This window comes from Osmerus eperlanus, chromosome 7 (assembly GCF_963692335.1).
Source record: "Osmerus eperlanus chromosome 7, fOsmEpe2.1, whole genome shotgun sequence".
NCBI classification, from domain to species: Eukaryota; Metazoa; Chordata; class Actinopteri; order Osmeriformes; family Osmeridae; genus Osmerus; species Osmerus eperlanus.
Genome location: NC_085024.1, coordinates 5,175,756 through 5,192,443, shown reverse-complemented (window position 1 = coordinate 5,192,443; position 16,688 = coordinate 5,175,756). Strand labels below are relative to the sequence as shown.

At 51.5% G+C, this 16,688-nt stretch overlaps 1 protein-coding gene across 10 annotated transcripts in view; it reads right to left on the bottom strand.

Annotated features, from left to right (window-relative positions):
• Positions 1–16,688, bottom strand: part of LOC134024195 (protein 4.1-like) — a 29,900-nt gene that overhangs the window by 7,316 nt on the left and 5,896 nt on the right. For 3 of the 10 annotated variants that reach the window (XM_062466694.1, XM_062466703.1, XM_062466704.1), the window contains exons 1-15: positions 7,502–8,237; positions 6,989–7,234; positions 6,634–6,876; positions 6,254–6,478; positions 5,581–6,135; positions 5,190–5,417; positions 4,754–4,948; positions 4,382–4,579; positions 4,076–4,276; positions 3,678–3,857; positions 3,268–3,456; positions 2,429–2,631; positions 1,990–2,064; positions 1,815–1,853; positions 1,109–1,171 (exon numbers count right to left, since the gene is read on the bottom strand). In XM_062466694.1, the coding sequence (XP_062322678.1) occupies positions 1,109–1,171; positions 1,815–1,853; positions 1,990–2,064; positions 2,429–2,631; positions 3,268–3,456; positions 3,678–3,857; positions 4,076–4,276; positions 4,382–4,579; positions 4,754–4,948; positions 5,190–5,417; positions 5,581–6,135; positions 6,254–6,478; positions 6,634–6,876; positions 6,989–7,234; positions 7,502–8,234 (3,573 nt within the window). In that variant the 5' untranslated portion in view covers positions 8,235–8,237. Of the gene's footprint in view, positions 1–1,108; positions 1,172–1,814; positions 1,854–1,989; positions 2,065–2,428; positions 2,632–3,267; positions 3,457–3,677; positions 3,858–4,075; positions 4,277–4,381; positions 4,580–4,753; positions 4,949–5,189; positions 5,418–5,580; positions 6,136–6,253; positions 6,479–6,633; positions 6,877–6,988; positions 7,235–7,501; positions 8,238–10,481; positions 10,655–11,015; positions 11,114–11,391; positions 11,545–12,126; positions 12,215–12,944; positions 13,164–13,326; positions 13,403–13,491; positions 13,535–13,931; positions 14,037–14,238; positions 14,560–15,022; positions 16,624–16,688 lie in introns of those variants that run through there. The other 7 variants (XM_062466702.1, XM_062466701.1, XM_062466699.1 and 4 more) reach the window with 6 other exon arrangements.

The window sequence follows — 16,688 nt, the reverse complement described above, 5'->3', positions numbered from 1 at the left end:
TGACGGAGCGCGTGTTTAGTGAGCTCTAAAGGGGATCGAGAGGAAATCTGCAGTGGTTCTAGGGAACTAGGGAAATACAGGGGGAGGGGGTCATGACGAGAGTTGATTGACATTGATTATTAAAACAGTTTTACAAATGGATTTGCTTCCGGATAGGTCGTCGTGGGCATACAACCCTGTTGCATAAACATGTAGCATCAGAGCTGGCAGACAATTGACAAGATACAGCATACAAATCACAGACGATGACAGGTGAAGTTAGCAGACATGACCAGTCAGGCCTCTGAGGCCAGGGGCTAATGGGGATGGAAACGTGACAAGCAGCAGCGGCGGCAGTAACAGCAGCATGGGGGGGGGGGGGGGGGATGACCGTCATAACTTATTCATTAACTGCAGAAATATATGACTGGGGAAAAACACCATCCAGGCTTGTCTCATTTCTAGCCCTGGGGCTAACCTCAAGCCCAGGGTTTAGAGGCACGTAATGCTGGGCCTAGTCTGGAAAGATACCGTGCAGTGTGAAAGGTTTTTACGCTAGGCTGGGAGTAATGATGAGATGGGCTGCTGATGGGATGGGGAGGCGGGGGGGTGGGGAAGGGGGGGGGGGTAGAGCAGGCCGGCTAAACGAACAAAATCAGCTCAACAGAGTTTCAGAATGGAGCCCATTCACCTTGTATACTGGTGCGGAACATGCACAGAAAAGGCTTTCAAAAGTAAATGATGAGGCTTTTTCAGCTATGCCCATTCATTCAGCCAAGCCTGGAGACCGAGGATCAAAACAGGACCTAATGATGCCACTGCCTTTGCATGACCTTTTTTATGGTGGTAAATGAATATATTGTGGACAAGACCACAATCCCAATCATATACTTTGCAAGCAGCTCAACAACGTTCCCCTAAAACAAGTAGCCATGTTAGAAGTTAATGGCGCCCACGCACAATAAAAATTAAATTATAGGTTATGCGGTCGAATCAATCTAATAGCAAAATCAAGGATACCAGTGTCAAAAGTGAGAATCGTGCCACATGCAAAGCGTACTGCACAGCAGCCATTGAGACAGAGCAGGGAAACACAGCGCGAGAAGAAGAGATCTCTAGGGATACCAACCTCCAACATTAAAAGGCTATGTCTGATATAAATTGAGTCACCCTCAATTCTCCTAGCTCTTTTCTGTGAAAAACGAAAGGACAAACAAAACAAAGTGTGGGTTTCAGAGATTTCCGTGTGTGACATGGCAGTGGGTCACAACCTGGACATGCATGGTTACTGTTTAGTACACGGACGTGCACTAGAGTAGAGTAAAGTAGAGCAGAGGTGTCTGCATGCAGGGGCCCCCGGGGGCCCCAAAGAGCAGGAAGGAACCCTAGGTGAGCAAGGCAGGAGACCCAGTGACCTATAACTACAGTCGGTGTTAAGACGGCATTCAGAAGACTGCAGTGGACACGGTGACAGGCCCCCTGAAGATAAACATTAGTCGTCATCTACAACAGTTCAAAACCTCAAACCAGTCATGTGTTCAACGGACATTCCGTCGTTTTCAAAACGTGCAAAGACCGTTTCGAAAACCTCTTCCAAAAACCATTCAACAAAGGCTTGAGTCAAATCCTGTGCCTTAAAAACAGGAAGCATTGTTCTAATGCTTTGTCTACACGGCGGAAGGGGGAGGGGTAGGGGGCTGGTGGTGTAGGAGGAGTATACCGACATGGAGGAGAGGGTGAAGATTAGTCTGACGAATGGACGGGAGGAGTCGTGTCAGGATGAGGGGATGGAGACGCTATGGAACTAAGGCACAGCCAGGACTGAGGTATCTGACCTTGCGCATTCGAACCTGCTCCGTGCTTGTGTCCTCAGACTAGCATTCCCCCGGGGCAGAGAGGGAGAGAAGGACACATGTTAGCATCCTCCGCTAGCTTCTAGACGCCAGCCGCGCGTTAGCTCGGAGGCATTTGCGTGCGGTATTTACATAAGGCCCTGAGTGTGACACTAACCTGAGGCCAAGTCTCCCCATTGGTGGTGGCTGTCACCGTGGAGACAGCCTCTCTCTGCTGCCTCCCCGCTGCTGTCTACAGCAGCAAGAGAGACAGGTCACACTCAGACACAGGGAGGACTGGGCTACACTCAAACACCTTAGAAATGGGCAGTCCTTGCGATAGCCACAGACTGGCAAGTTGACACACTTGCCTTTGTACTAATCAAACTACCTCAAAGTACTGTTACTAGTAGCGAGTTGCTACACGCTAAATACTCTATTATATACTAAATTACTGGAGGTAATTTGCTACATTCAACATGCAAAGATCACAGTTATACAACATTATGTTATAGCCTACTCCGACTCCATTTGATAGTAATTGGCGCTTTAACTCTTCAGGTCAGTGTGTATGTGGGGGAGAAAGTGAGATCCATGAAGGGGTGTAGATGCTGTACCTTGACGTCGCCCTCTGGTTTGGAAGGCTCCACGGCCTCCACGGTGACCTCCAGCTTCCTGTCCTCCGGGCGTCCGGGCCTGCTGATGGGGGTGGAGGTCTGGGGCTGCTCCAGGGGGGCCATGGGGATGCCGGCCTCCATCAGGGCGGCCTGGGAGAAGACCGGGGCGCTGACGGGGCGGGCGCCTCGGTGGGTGCTCACCACTGGGGGACAGAGAGACGGGGAGGGGGGGAGAGAGGTGAGGGTGGAGATATGGAGAGGCGGTGTTGGGGCGGCGGGGGAGGGGCAGTCCACGCGCGTGGGACTGTCCGACCCACTGACAGGAGGGGGGACGGGGGACGGGTTTGAACGCGCGCACAAACACACGGTCGGTCACAACACCTTACCTCATGTTGACCTCAGCACACGTACAGGGCCTGCGGAAGCATACTGTACCTTCTCAGCCTCACAGGCACCGGAACGTTCCGTTTGACAGAGGCTAGCGAGTGGAGAAAGGAAGTGAGCGGGAAGCAGGTGCCCACAGTTGGGTGGGCAGCACGGCATGGTCAGCACTTCTGTCTCAACCACGGACGCACGCGGAGAAGTTGTCGTGACCCACTGAGTTAATTAGCACAAGCCAAGTGAGTCAATGTTCCTACAGCAGGCTAAAAATAAATTCAACAGTTCTTCAATAAGCAGGGCAAAGCATTCACCCAAAAAGGTCATGGGAATCATTCATGCTGAAGAATAATTCAGAAGACCAATTTTGATATGTTGGTTTTAATGTTTAGCTTAAGATAGTTTTTTTTGTTATTTTGCAGCAAAGCAATGGTCACAACGAACTCAAGAGAGTTGGGTACCTGAGTCAACATCCAGCAAAACAAACCAGTCATCCACCACCTCTCTCTGCGCTCGCGGCCGCCTTTCCTCCAGAATTCTCTTCTCAAACATTGGTCTCTTCTCATCAAGCGCTGTAGGTCTAGGCTCTATGGTTGGAGCTTTGACCATAGGTGGAATGTCTGGGAAAATCTGAATGCGCTTTTGTACAGCTATTGGACACAAAACAAACAACTTTTAGTGAAGGAATCAGTCGATATGAATGATATGGTGCATGTTAAACAAATTATGAAGAATACAATATACCTAGTCACCATCATTCACACTTTGTTTTTATTACGGGATGACAGGGCTTAGAATGTTAGATCGTTCTAGTGGTTTCCATGTGGAGCCGACTGATCAGGAAGGATTCTGAGAGTGTCGCTAGGAATACCTGATTCTTTATGGGCAACTTCCAGCAAGATAAACCAATCGTCTTCCACATCCCTCTGGGGCTGAGGCACCCTCTGTGTGGGTATCTCCTGCGGTATCTCCTCCACTGTGGTGACCGTCTCCCATACTCGCTGCTCTAGGGTTCGAACTCCAGCCGTATAGCCAGGTCTGACTTCACTCACTGACACAGAAACGGCAAGGTCAGACTTCAGACATTCTGAAGAACAGATGTGCTGACGAAAATGTAAAATGTTGCTTTCATGAAAAGACTTTGGGAGTGGATTGGGTTTCGGGGTGTTGATATTTAAACGGAATACTACATTCGTATTTGAGACAATATCTTAAGGAACGATAACAATACATGAACGCCACGGTGAACTTTGGGATAATGGGAGGTACCTTTAGGAATCTTAGGAGGTTCCTCGCGGATGGCTTCGAAGAGCACAAACCAATCAACTCCCTCCTCTCTGTCTACAGGTGGTGTTCTCTGCACCACCACGACCTCAGGCTGATGGCTTCCCACGGCCACCAGCACCCTCTCCTCCTTCCTCCCAGTCTCCTCAATCACCAACGTTCTCTCCTCTACAACCTCTCGTGCAGCTGCGAAGGCATCAACGATTAGCATCCAAACATGGAAATGGTGAGGAAAAGAGACAAGGTGAATCGCTGCAGAAAATAAATGGAAGTCAGACCAGGAAGTAGTACCTGGGACAAAGGTCATCGTCTCCACGGGAACACGGTCCGACAGGATAAACCAATCATCATCCACTTCTCTAGGTGTTGGTTGGGATACAACCCTCTGCTCCAGTTGAATGGTCTCTTCCACTATCTGCACTCTCCTGATCGGCTTTATGTCTACTGGCCCCAACTCATGCTGGACGCTCACTACAGCTGGAACCACCGCTGGTGCAACGGATTAAAAAAACGACCACAATCAACTTATCTGAAACGTGGCGAAACCACAACAGCAAGCGAGCCAGGAGTAACGTTGTCACAAGCTTTTCATGAACCTCAGATGCTAAGATCACGCCAATTTACTGGAGGCCAATTAGGGGGAAGCATTGAACTGTAGAATACCTGATACTTTAGGTGCAACATCCAGTAGCACAAACCAGTCATCCTCCAGCTCTCTCAGTGGCGGTGGTGGTACAGTCTCCTGGGGCCGGGCCAGAGGAGGTGCCACAGTCTCTTGAGGCATTCTCTCCACTTCTACCGTGGCTACGCTTGGTTCTGGTTCTATGGTTGACACGACAACATGCTCATCCAGACCAACTGATAAACAAGGAAGAGAAAAGCCTTCAGAGGCGGCAGGGCGAAATGTAGGGTTGTTGCTAGGCTGCTCGCTAGGGAAAACCGGTATGCGGATTTGTCACATTTGAGCCATGAAGAAAAAAGCTTTTGGTCTAGTTATAGATGCTTGGGTTTGGAGGTAAGGAGACTGTACTGTTTTTCCAAAACCGGGTGAATGAGACCTGTGTTTTGCAATAAGTTCCGTTGTATTTGCAAATGTTACCTGGTGGGACCACGGATGGTTCGTCACGGACAGCCTCAAACAGAACAAACCAGTCGTCTCCTTCCCTCTCAAATGGGGGAGACCTCTGGACTGGTAGAGACTCGGTTTGGAAGCTCTCGTCTACAATTTGCACCTTCTTCTGTATTCTCTTCTCTATGGTGACCATCTCCACCACAGAGACGGTCTCAGTCACAACTCGAGAGGCCTGAACACGTTCCTCAGGAACAACTAAACAGAGTCATAAACAAACTTCAGACTTCTGTATTCTGTTAGTCAGCAGGCCACACACACACACTGGTTATGCTTTGAGACGAGAGGTGATGGGTTAAGTTTATCATGTTGAGAATCGGGATGGAAAGCATTGCTTTAGATACTGGGAGGTGAGAGATACCTGGAGGTACGACAATCAGTTCTCTGGGAACCACATCCAACAGGACGAACCAGTCATCATCTCTCTCTCTGATTGGCTGCAGTTGAGTCTGCTCCACAGCGATTGGCGGTGGATGATTTTCCACTTGTACCATTATCATCCCAACTCCAACCTCCATCCTCTCCTCTCTAGACTCAGTCACGGTGGACTTGATCACCTGAACAGGCCTCTCAAGAAGCACTGATGAGCAGAGACAAAGATCCATCAAATATCGCAGGTCACAGACAGCCAATGGGCTGACAGCAATGAGCACAGAAAATGGGTGTTCTGGTGAATGCGAAGCAGAGCAAGGGATGATGGGAATAATACCTGGAGGTACATAAACCGGTTCCTTAGGAACAACATCCACCAATTCAAACCAGTAGTCATCTCTCTCTACCACTGGCTGTGATTGGGTCGTTTCCAGAACAAGCGTGTCCTCTTCTTCTTGTAACTTGATCTCTTTAACCACAACTTCTCTCTTCTCTTCAACCACCCTAGAGATGGTTTCTTCTGTGACACGCTCCACCGAAGCAACTAGTGCACAGAGAATTCGAATCCTTATACACAACACGGGCGCAACTGAGGAGCATTAGCATAGAAAGCACGTAGCTTCTGTTCTGGAGCCATGCGAAGCATAGTAATATAGTAATACCTGGAGGTACATATGATGGTTCTCTTGGAATCACATCCAATAGCACAAACCAGTCATCTTCCATCTCCCTCACTGGTTGTGGGTGGATCATTTGTGGCCTGGCCTGCTCTTGCGGTATTTCTCTCTCTTCAGGGACAACTTCTCTTCTCGCCTCTCGTCTCTCAATGATGTTCACCTCAGTTAATGTTGAGATAGTGTCTTCTCTGACAGGCTCCACCAGTGCAGCTAATACAGAGAAACAGGATCTTCACAATCCAGCTATTGTACAACGCTGATGGCAAGCACCGTTTAGCATTTTAGAGGCATGAAGAAGCATGCCTCTAAAATGGCATGCTTAAGCAAGAAGCAAATGTAAGCACAGCAGGGTCATATAGTCGTACCTGGGGCTACATGTGTTAGCTCTCGGCTAACAACATCCAGTAACACAAACCAATCGTCTTCCATCGCTCTCAGAGGCAGCGGCGGTGTGATTTCGGACGGACGCCTCTCTTCCCGCTCTTGTAGCTCAATCACCTCAACTGTCACCTCTCTCGTCTCCGCCTCTAACTCCTCGACCATAGAGACGGTTTCTTTTGGAGAGAACCGAACACGCTGATCCACAGACACTGATGAAAAGGAGATGCCTGAGGTATGAGAGCACAAAATGGCTGACAGCAATTAGCATACAAAGCACAAGGGAGGTGTAGTTCTCTGGTCTGGACAAAGCGACCACGGCAGGGATTACATCTGCTTTACCTGATGGCATTACAGATGATACTCTGGGAACAACACCAAGCAGGATAAACCAGTCGTCGACTCTCTGAGGCAGCGTCTGGGCTGGTTTCTCCTGCATCTCCGGAGGCAGGCTCTCCCCTTCCAGCTCAACCTGTATCTCTTCAGCTACAACCTCCCTTCGCTCCTCTGTCTGCCCAGCGGTTGTCACGCCAGTACCAGCAGAGGGGCTGACAGCAGGATGTCTCTGAGCACCCTGCTCAAATGATGCTGAAACAAACGCACACCAAATTCCAGAAGACCGTCAGCTACATGGTCACTGGAGTTACCCACAGCCAGAAAACTAGTCATTTTTAATACTGGTTATGTTTAAGAACAGTTCATTTCTACAGCAGCTAAATCAAGAGGCTTGGGTTAGTTTTTGCAGAGGGTGTGCCTGTTAGCAATTTATATAAGCCAGTGTTTGGAGAGGGCTAAAGCTGGTATTTCCTAAAAGGAATCTGTGATAACAGCTTCAAGAAAACAAGAGGCACAAACCTGGAGCAATTGGAACTGCAAGGTATGGAGGGCGGTCCAGGAGCACAAACCAATCATCTTCATTGGCCTTCGGGGCTCGGGGCATACTACGAGCCATCGACTTCTCTTCCTCATATCTTTCCTCAACGTTGACTTCCTGCCTGAGCGTCCCTTCCTCTGCTACTCCAACCCAGTCCATGACCGCCACCTCCTCCTCTCGCTTCTCCACCTTTCTAGTCTGCCACTGGCCCTCCTCCATCTCCTCCTGCCGTCGCCAGCTCTCCTCCACAATAGTGACTCGCTTCCGTGTCCTGCGCTCCACCATTTTCACCTCCGACACTGAGCAGATGCTGATGACGCCCTGCGGCGTCTGGCGTTCCTCGTCCTGGGCTCCGTCCGGCAGCAAGCCCTTCTGGAACACCTCCTTTATCTGCTCCTCCAGCTCGTCCTCAGTCTCAACCATCTCCTTTGAGGACTCTACCTCCACCTCCTCCTCTTCCTCCCCCAAGTCCATCTTTTCTACCTCTTTGTCTGACGGATCCTCTCTCTGCTGCCTGGTGTCTTCCGGCTCTTTGAGACCTCCTTCTCCCTCTTTCTCCCCCTCCTCCCCTATATCCATTGGTTCTACCATTTCTTCCTGGTCCCTGATCTCTACCACCCCCTCTTCCAGTAACTCTCCCTCCTCCTCTTTCTCCTCCCGTGGCCTGATGGCAGCTACCGCGTCTTCCTCCGCATCCTCCCCTCCCAAATCCATCGGTTCTACCCCTTCTTCCGCTCCCCTCCCCTCATCCTGCTCCCCGATCTCTACCCTCCCTTCTTCCTTCTGATCCTCCTCTTCCACCACCTCTGCCTTTCCCTCTTCCCCCGACGCCGCGCCTTCCTTCCCCTCTTGCGCCTCCTTTTCCCTCAATTCCACCTCCAGCACTTCCTGGATCCTCTCCTCTAACTGGTCGACCTCCTGAAGCCGAGCTTCCAGCTCCACCACCTCCCTCAGCCTCTCCTCCACCTCCTCCGCCTCCCTCAGCTTATCCACCAGCGCCACTGCCTCCTGCAGCCTCTCCAGCACCTCCTCCCTGGACCGAGGCTCCTCCTGCCTCGCCTCTCTGGCCCCCTGCTCCTCACTGGCCTGGGGCTGGAGTGGCGCAGGGGGGGAGACTGGAGGAACCAGAGGAATGTTGTCAGTACTATAGACAGGACTACTGGTGAAGACCTGCCAGGTGGTAAGTCAATTTACTAGCTATATTCAGCGTCAGCATATTTGATAGGTGTGTAAGAACTCACATGGTGGAGTGTATGAACGCTCATAGGAAGATGCGTCATCGGTGCGGTCCAGCACCCAGAACCAATCAGCACGTTGCTCTAGTCGTGGTTGTAACAACCTGTCAAGTTTGTCAAGCTTTGCGTAGCTGGGTTTGGCTGGAGACATCACAGAAACACCTATTTGTTTTAGGAGGGTAGATTAGAATTTGTATGCATTCTTGTGCTATAGGTGCCACCCATTCATTTGATGGCTTTTACACCTAGGTTAAATGAAATGCAGGGTCACGATTCAACACTTTTAAAAGACGCCCAAGGCTGAACCTGAAACCTAAAATATACCTGTCGTAGGGTAGAGATATCGTAGAGATGTCGTAGGGTCAGGAATAAAGGGAAGAGAGGGCCGTCGACGTAGCAGTAAATACCACTCCTCTTCCTCCTCCTCACCTTCCTCCTCCTCCACTCTCCCCTGCTGCCGCGCATCAGACACCCGTCCCTCCCATGATTGGCTGAGAGTTTGAGTGACAGCCTGTCCTTTCTCAGTTCCCTCCCACGTCTGGGTGACTGTTTGGACAGACTGGCCCCCCTGCCAAGTCTGGGTGGCTGTTTGAACAGACTGCTTCCAAGCTGTGAATAGAATATGTGATGATCCTGAGAGAGATCATTTCAGGCCATGGCAGCACTCTGGCGGTCTTTCAGACGCCGGCTTTGACGGTGGCCGCTGCATGTAGCAGTTATTACGCCCTGTAAACCGAAGCTCGCACAAAGCACATGAAAGGAGTAGCAGCATGCTTATTTGAAGATTCACAGTGGAGCCCTGCAGAGATGGCCTCGGTGTCAGCAGAGCTACAAGCAAGACAAACGACGCGGCTGAAATGGGACAGATGACTTCCGCGCCAGCGAATTTCAAAAGGCGGAACCGGAACGTTCCAGTGCAGTCACAGGACGAGTCATTCGAGCGAGACAACAGGTTGCGTGCGCAAGGCCGCTGCTGGCGGCAGCGTTCAAGAGCTCAGGGCTGCACACAGAGCAGGAGGACCGACCCACGGGTCCCAGACCTGGGCGTCTTCAGCTGCAGAAACGGCAGCCTCCCGTTCGGAGAAGCTCGAGGTCTTCGCGGTAAAGCGCGAGCAAACGCGCGTTAGGTCTTCAGCGAGACGCCACGCGACAGAACAAGGCAAAAAAGGAAAGCGGAGAAGCTAATGTTAGCGATGGGCAGTTGGGTGTGACGGAGATTGAGACGGCGTTGTGAAGAGCCGCTATGTGAGACCGAACCGTCCCGTGATAACCGGACCTGCCCTGGGGTTACACAGGGGGCGGGTGACCAGCTCAGGAGAGGCCGGTGACCCAAGGTGACCCCTTGGGGCCGCAGCAATGACCCCCAGAGGGTGAGGGTAGGGCGTGGCAGCAGGGAGAACATCAACAGAAGCGTTTCAAAACAAGCGGAAATGCAGCGACGGTGTAACTGTTAGTTGCCGAGCGGTATTGCTCTGTAAGCCAGGCGACAGGTCCAATGAGGGTCCACACGGTACCTGAGGATGGGCTGGGCCGTGGTTGGTCTGATTCCAGCAATAGGAACCAATCATCTTGCTCGGTCCTGTTTGGGGTTGAGAGCTGCAGGCTTTGGGAAGAATCGTCCCCGACGATTACTACAAGAGTGGGAGAGGTAACGTACAGGATGATCCTGCGGCCTTAAACGCACGCACGCACACACACACACAGAGACAAACACACACACACTAACCTCCGTCTATGGTGCGGGACAGCCTCTTGCTGGCAGAGCGCGTGAAGCGCGGGGCGGGGCGGTCGATCATGGAGCTGGCGTGGCGGGTCTGGGCCTGGGTGCGCCCGCTGTAGCGGAACTTGGACCCCAGCCCCAGGAAGCGCCGGGACGACGGGGGCTCCACCGTGGACACCCTGGGGGACACGAGCAAACAACTCAGCCAAAAGCCTCAGTCACGTTCCTCCTGTGTCACAGTGCCAGCCGCTCGGAAGCGGTGGCCGATGGGACAATCTCGCGTAACGAGATTACGCCGAGCTCCTGCTGTCTCGATGACATGTCACGTAGCCAAAACATTAAGAGATTTCATTCTGGGCCTTGGGACGTACAGCAGGTACTATGCGGAGATGGCGTTGATGGTTTAAATTGAACGCTGCCTAATAGAATTACTCCATGAGAGAGGTTAAGCCGCAGGGGCCTATTAGCCAATTAGCGTTAGGATGGCCTGAGAAGGGGCTATGTTGTCAGGCAGGTCAAAGGGGAGGGGCGTGGCCTCACCTGAAGAAGGTGTGGTTCTCCACAGACACCTTCCACAGCTTCTTGGAGGCCTTGTAGTTGGGCAGCTTGAAGCCAATGGTGCTCTCGTACTGCTCCTGCTGCAGGGGCGAGGACACAACCTTTACATGACTCGTTTTCTTACCCCGGACAGTTTAACAGCACATCTGTTCCCATTCTCGGATCTTCAGGTCTCACACAGATTATCTATATTGCATGATTTACATGGTATTGAAACTAATGAGAATTTCTCAAAAAAAACTATATATATATATATATATATATATATATATATATCATTACACATCAGATTAGGCAGATGTTTTCAACAGTGTGTGTGTAAAAAAAAGAAGCACGATGGCGCGGTGCCTCGCGCTACCTCTGACGGTCGGATCTTGATGAAGAAGCTGCTGCGCTTGTAGGAGATCTTGAGGACTTTGGGCCAGGGGAAGCGATTGATCCTCAGCTTGTCCTTGTAGACCATCAGCCCACCGGAGCACACCCCCAGCATGATATCTACACCCTCCAGGTCCTGCTCACACAGACACAAGACCCCACAAGGTCCCATTGACCCACTGGTCCCACAGGAACGCTAAGGACTAGCCATTGCACTATGGTACTTTGTAGATTTGCGTCACAATCAATCGATAAAAAAGAGGTATTTAGTATACATAAAAATAGTTTCATTCAAGTTCTACTCGATTTCACTGTCCTTAGTAAATGTGTATCATCAGCTGGGTGCACCTACAAGATTACACCACAAGGAGGCAGGCTCAGATGTGCTTTTAGGTTCATGGATTAAAAAAAATTAATCTGTGTTTTATTTTTTTCCTTTTCCTTTTTTGGGACGTGTGTGGGGGGGGGGGCGGGGGCAGGGGGAGAAGGGGGGGGGGGCACTGACATCAATTTTGTAATGACAATCTCTGTCCTTGTGTTACACAAGCAAGCACGCTGGGAACACGTCACACAGCATTATGCTTGAAAAACGTGAAAACCACAAAAGCAGCTTTCCTTTAAGCACGCCAAGAGGCCTACTGTACAGAAGGGGGATTAGGGGAACTCTGACAAAACTACTAGTCCAAGAGTGTGTCTGATGGCAGTTCATTGACAGTACCTTGGCTTGATGGAGATCCACACCGTACATGGAGAGCTTCTTGGCGTTCTCCAGAAACATCATGTCTGCCTGGGCTGGACTCATTGACCTGGAAACAAACACGATGACGTGTTTATGTATGTTAGGTTGTAGGTTATGTATATGTAAACAGACTGAAAGGGGTTTCTCCCGCTTCCTTAAGATGGGCTCTTGTTTGACAACTGCTGCTTCCAGGAAAACAGCTACTAACCGTAGTCTCTCATTGAGGTCTCTTGCCTCAATGCCTCCCCGCTTCTCCTCTTCTTCTCCCCAACACTTTGCCTCTCCTCCCCAAATACCCGTCTCTCTTCCCCTCCTCTCCACCTCCCTGCCTCTCCTGTCCTCCTCTCCAATCCTCTGCCCACCTCCTCTCCACCTCCCTGCCTCTCCACTCCACTCCTCTACCCACCTCCTCTCCACCTCCACTCCTCTACCCACCTCCTCTCCACCTCCCTGCCTCTCCTGCCCTCCACTCTACCTCCCCTTACCTCCTCCTCCCACCTGCTTGCCTCTCCAATCCTCTGCCCACCTCTCCAATCCCCTGCCCATCTCTCCAATCCCCTGCCCACCTCTCCAATCCCCTGCCCACCTCTCCAATCCCCTGCCCACCTCTCCAATCCCCTGCCCACCTCTCCAATCCCCTGCCCACCTCTCCAATCCCCTGCCCACCTCTCCAATCCCCTGCCCACCTCTCCAATCCCCTGCCCACCTCTCCAATCCCCTGCCCACCTCCTCTCCACCGGCCCCAAGCCCTGCCTCCCTCCTCCACCTCCCCTGCCAACCCACCTCCCAGGGCTCACCTGTAGGTGCAGTGCAGCTCCATCACCTTCTCCTCCAGCTCCTTGCTCTGGCCCGGGGCCAGGCGCAGCTCCTTGACGTAGTGTTCTCCGTGGACCTCCGGGTCGTACTCCCCCAGCTCCGACTGGGCCGTGTAGGAGCCCAGCAGGGCCAGCGTGACGAAGGAGCAGGGCAGGCTGCCGTTCATGATGTCCTTTCGGAGCTGCAGGCACAGGTAGTACCTGGAGGAGGGGGGGGGGGGGGGACACAGGGTCATCATGAGTCTCAACCAGGAGAAGTGGAACATGTCCCAGGAGATGGAATCATCTGTAACCAATAGGATGCTGTTGTTATGAGTTTTATGAAAGGGGCCATGGCTGAGTGCGTGTATGAAGAGACACGTACCGTGTGAGGTCCTCTGTGAGCTGAGCTGGATCAGGAGGGTAGAACTTCACGTTGAAGGTGAAGTCATAGGTAGCACCTGAGAGGAGGGAAACAAGCCAGTGAAACCCCGAGCGACTCCCACGTGAGCTACAGAGATACTTCAACTATCCTGATGACGTCACCCACCTGGAACCTGTTTCCGAATCTCTTTGGTGGGATCCAGCCATGTCTGAGAAGAGAAACAGTTCATGAACCACTTGGATACCACAGTACTGCCCTTTAGTGGACGGGCCTTCTCGTCCACTGCTCCAAAACTGTGTCACTCACTTCCTGTTTCCTTCGATTGGCGATTATTTTATTTGTTCTTAAAACGTAGCTTTTTAATCAGGTATTCAATTGTTCATTTAATTCTGTCGGTGCCTATTGTTATTATACATTATGTTTTATGATTTTAACGTTTACTGTTTCGTAGCGCTCTGTATGCAAGAAAGGTGCATTACAAATTTAACACTGTTGTTGTTACTATTATTATTATTATTATTATTGTCATTATTATAGCCATTTTCTGGTGAAATTGAACCAAAGCAGCCAGCCCATCCTATCCTGTGCAGTGAGAGAGCTCCTACCCTGACGGTGGGCGTCTCCCAGACAGCCACCCCATAGTAGTCCTTCTCCAGCAGGTTGAGGTGGTCGCACACCTTCGCAAAGAGCTCCTGGCCCTTGGCGTGTTTCTGGACAGGACAGAGAGATGGGGGCGACATCACTACTTGAAAACATGTATTCACTGCATAGAAGAAGCAACAAGATGATTTATGGAGGAGCGTTAGAAGACAAGGCAGGAAGACAGAGACAGAGAGAGAGAGAGAGAGAGAGAGACAGAGAGAGAGAGACATAGAGAGAGAGAGACAAAGAGAGAGGGGGGGTCTCTCTTACATCGAGCTCGCACTCAAACACATCGTCGTCCAGGAGGGTGACTTTGCACTGCATGGTCGGCGGGCGCTTGGAGGGTTTGGACTCCACTGCAGTCTTCTTCTTGTCTTTAGGCTTCTTCTTCTCTTCCTCCTCGTCCTCTCCCCCCTCCTGAGATGACTCCGACGACTCCTTGGCCTCCTCGTCCTCCTCCTCCTCCTCCACCTCTTTCTGCTCCGCCTTCTCGGGCTCTCCCTCGCCTTTCACTGCGTCCTCCTCCTCTCTCTTCTCCGCCACCGGGGGCGTCTCTTTGACAGCCTCCTCCGTGGCCTCGTCTTGGGCTGGCTACACGGTTCACGGAAAGGCAGCCATGTTAGTTCATTATAGCTTCACACAGACAGGAACAGTTGCACGAAAGACTGGACTTGAAATGACGGTTAGTGCAGAGATACTGCCCAGGAGAAGTGGTCTGGAGATGGCAGTTGCTCAGAGCTTTTTCTGAACACAGGCCAGATCTCTGAAGCTCTCTTCAGAATAATTCGTTCTGCTGAGCCAACTAGTCCATAGAATCAAAAATTTGTGACGCAAACAAAATAAACAGGAATTTAAAGCTATACGTGCTTTCCTTATCCTTTTATCTGATGCTAGGTCACAGATCCAAACAATTACATAGACTGCCCTACCCAGCCATCTCACTTGAGACTCATTCACTGGGACTTATTCCCTATATATAGTCTCCTCACCCAGGATACCCCTCTGGGAGTTTGTGTGTATGGCTGACTGCCACCTATGCCCGTCATGGACTCACCTGAATCTCAGTGCTGCTGAGGGAGACCTGGTCTGCGGCCTTCTCTGCCTCCGCTTTCAGCTCCGGCTCGGGGGCAGCGATGGGAGCCTTGGCCTGCTCCTGCGCGGACACCTCGGGCTTCTCCTCCCTCCTTCCCTTGGGTTTTCTCTTTTTTTTCTTCCCCTTCCCCTCTTTCTTCTCGCCCTTTTGGTCCTTTCCCTGTTTTGCCTTTCGTTCTTCTTCCTTCCGCTTCTTTTCGTGGTCTTCCTCCTCCTTTTTTGCCTTCTCCTCCTCCTCTTTAGCCTGTTCCTCCGCCAACTTTTTCGCCTTCTCCTCCTCTTTGGCTTTCTCCTCCTCTTTCTTTTTTGCGGCCGCCTCTTCTTCTTTCTTTTGTTCTTCCTCCTTCCTTGCCTTCTCTTCCTCCTCTGTCTTTTTCGCTTTTTCTTCCTCCTCTTTCTTCTTGGCCTTCTCTTCCTCCTCCTGTTTCGCCTTCTCTTCCTCCTCCTCCTTGGCCTTCTCTTCCTCCTCTTTCTTCTTGGCCTTCTCCTCCTCTTTCTTTTTCAGTTTGTCTTCCTCTTTCTTTTTCTCCTCCTCCTTCTTTTTGGCCTTTTCCCCTTCTTTCTTTTTGGCCTTCTCCTCCTCCTTAGCCTTTTCCTCTGCTTTCCTCTTTGCCTTTTCCTCGTCTCTCAGCCTCTCCTCCTCTTTCCTTTTCGCCTTCTCTGCCTCTTTCTTTTTCTCCTCCTCCTCTTTCTTTTTAGCCTTCTCTCCCTCTTTCTTTTTCTCCTCCTCCTCTTTCTTTTTAGCCTTCTCTCCCTCTTTCTTTTTCTCCTCCTCCTCTTTCTTAGCCTTTTCCTCCTCTTTCTTTTTTGCCTTTTCCTCTTCTTTCGCTTTTTCCTCCGCTTTCCTCTTGGCCTTTTCCTCCTCCTTTTTCCTTTTAGTGTCCTCTTTCTTTTGACACTCCTTCTGTTCTTTGTCCTCCTCTGGCTTCTTCCCTTTACTGCTCTCCCCCTTTTCCACGTCCGTTTTCTTGGCCTCTTCCTCTTTCTTCTCCTGTTTTACCTCTACTTTAGTCTTCGCCTTCTCTTTTTTCTGGTCTCCCTTGTCCTCCTTTTCACCTTTGCTTTTTGTCTCTTTCTTCTCGACCTTTTCACTCTTCACCTCTTTCGTCTCCTCCTTTCCGTCCTTCTTGCCCTCCTTGGCCTCTTCCTCCTCTACCTTGGCCTCTTTGACCTTTTCCTTGTCGGCCTTCTCCTCCGCTTTCTCCTTGTCGGCCTTCTCCTCGCTGGCCTTCTCGACCTCGAACCCCTCTCCCTCGGAACACTGGGAACGGCGCTTGAGGAAGGAGGAGAAGAGCCGCGAGAGGCCCCGGCCCGCGGACGTTCTGGTGCGGGGCTTCAGCTGCTCCTCCTCGGTCGGGGAGCTGGCGCCGTCAGCCGGGCCGGCCTCCGAGGCCTTCTCCTGGGCCTTGTCGCTGGGCTTCTCCCCCTCGACCCCGGCCTCTGCTGCTGCTGCTGCAGCCTCGGGCTTCTGGTTGTTCTCCGGCTCTGGCTCGGGGCTGGCCTTCTGCTTGCCCTCAGTGTCTGCCTCGCTCACCGCACTCGCCTCTGTCGTCATGGTAGCCACTGGAAGGAGAGGAGGAGACAGTCAGCGATGGGGAAAGGTCACGGGTCGCCGTTGCATGCACAGA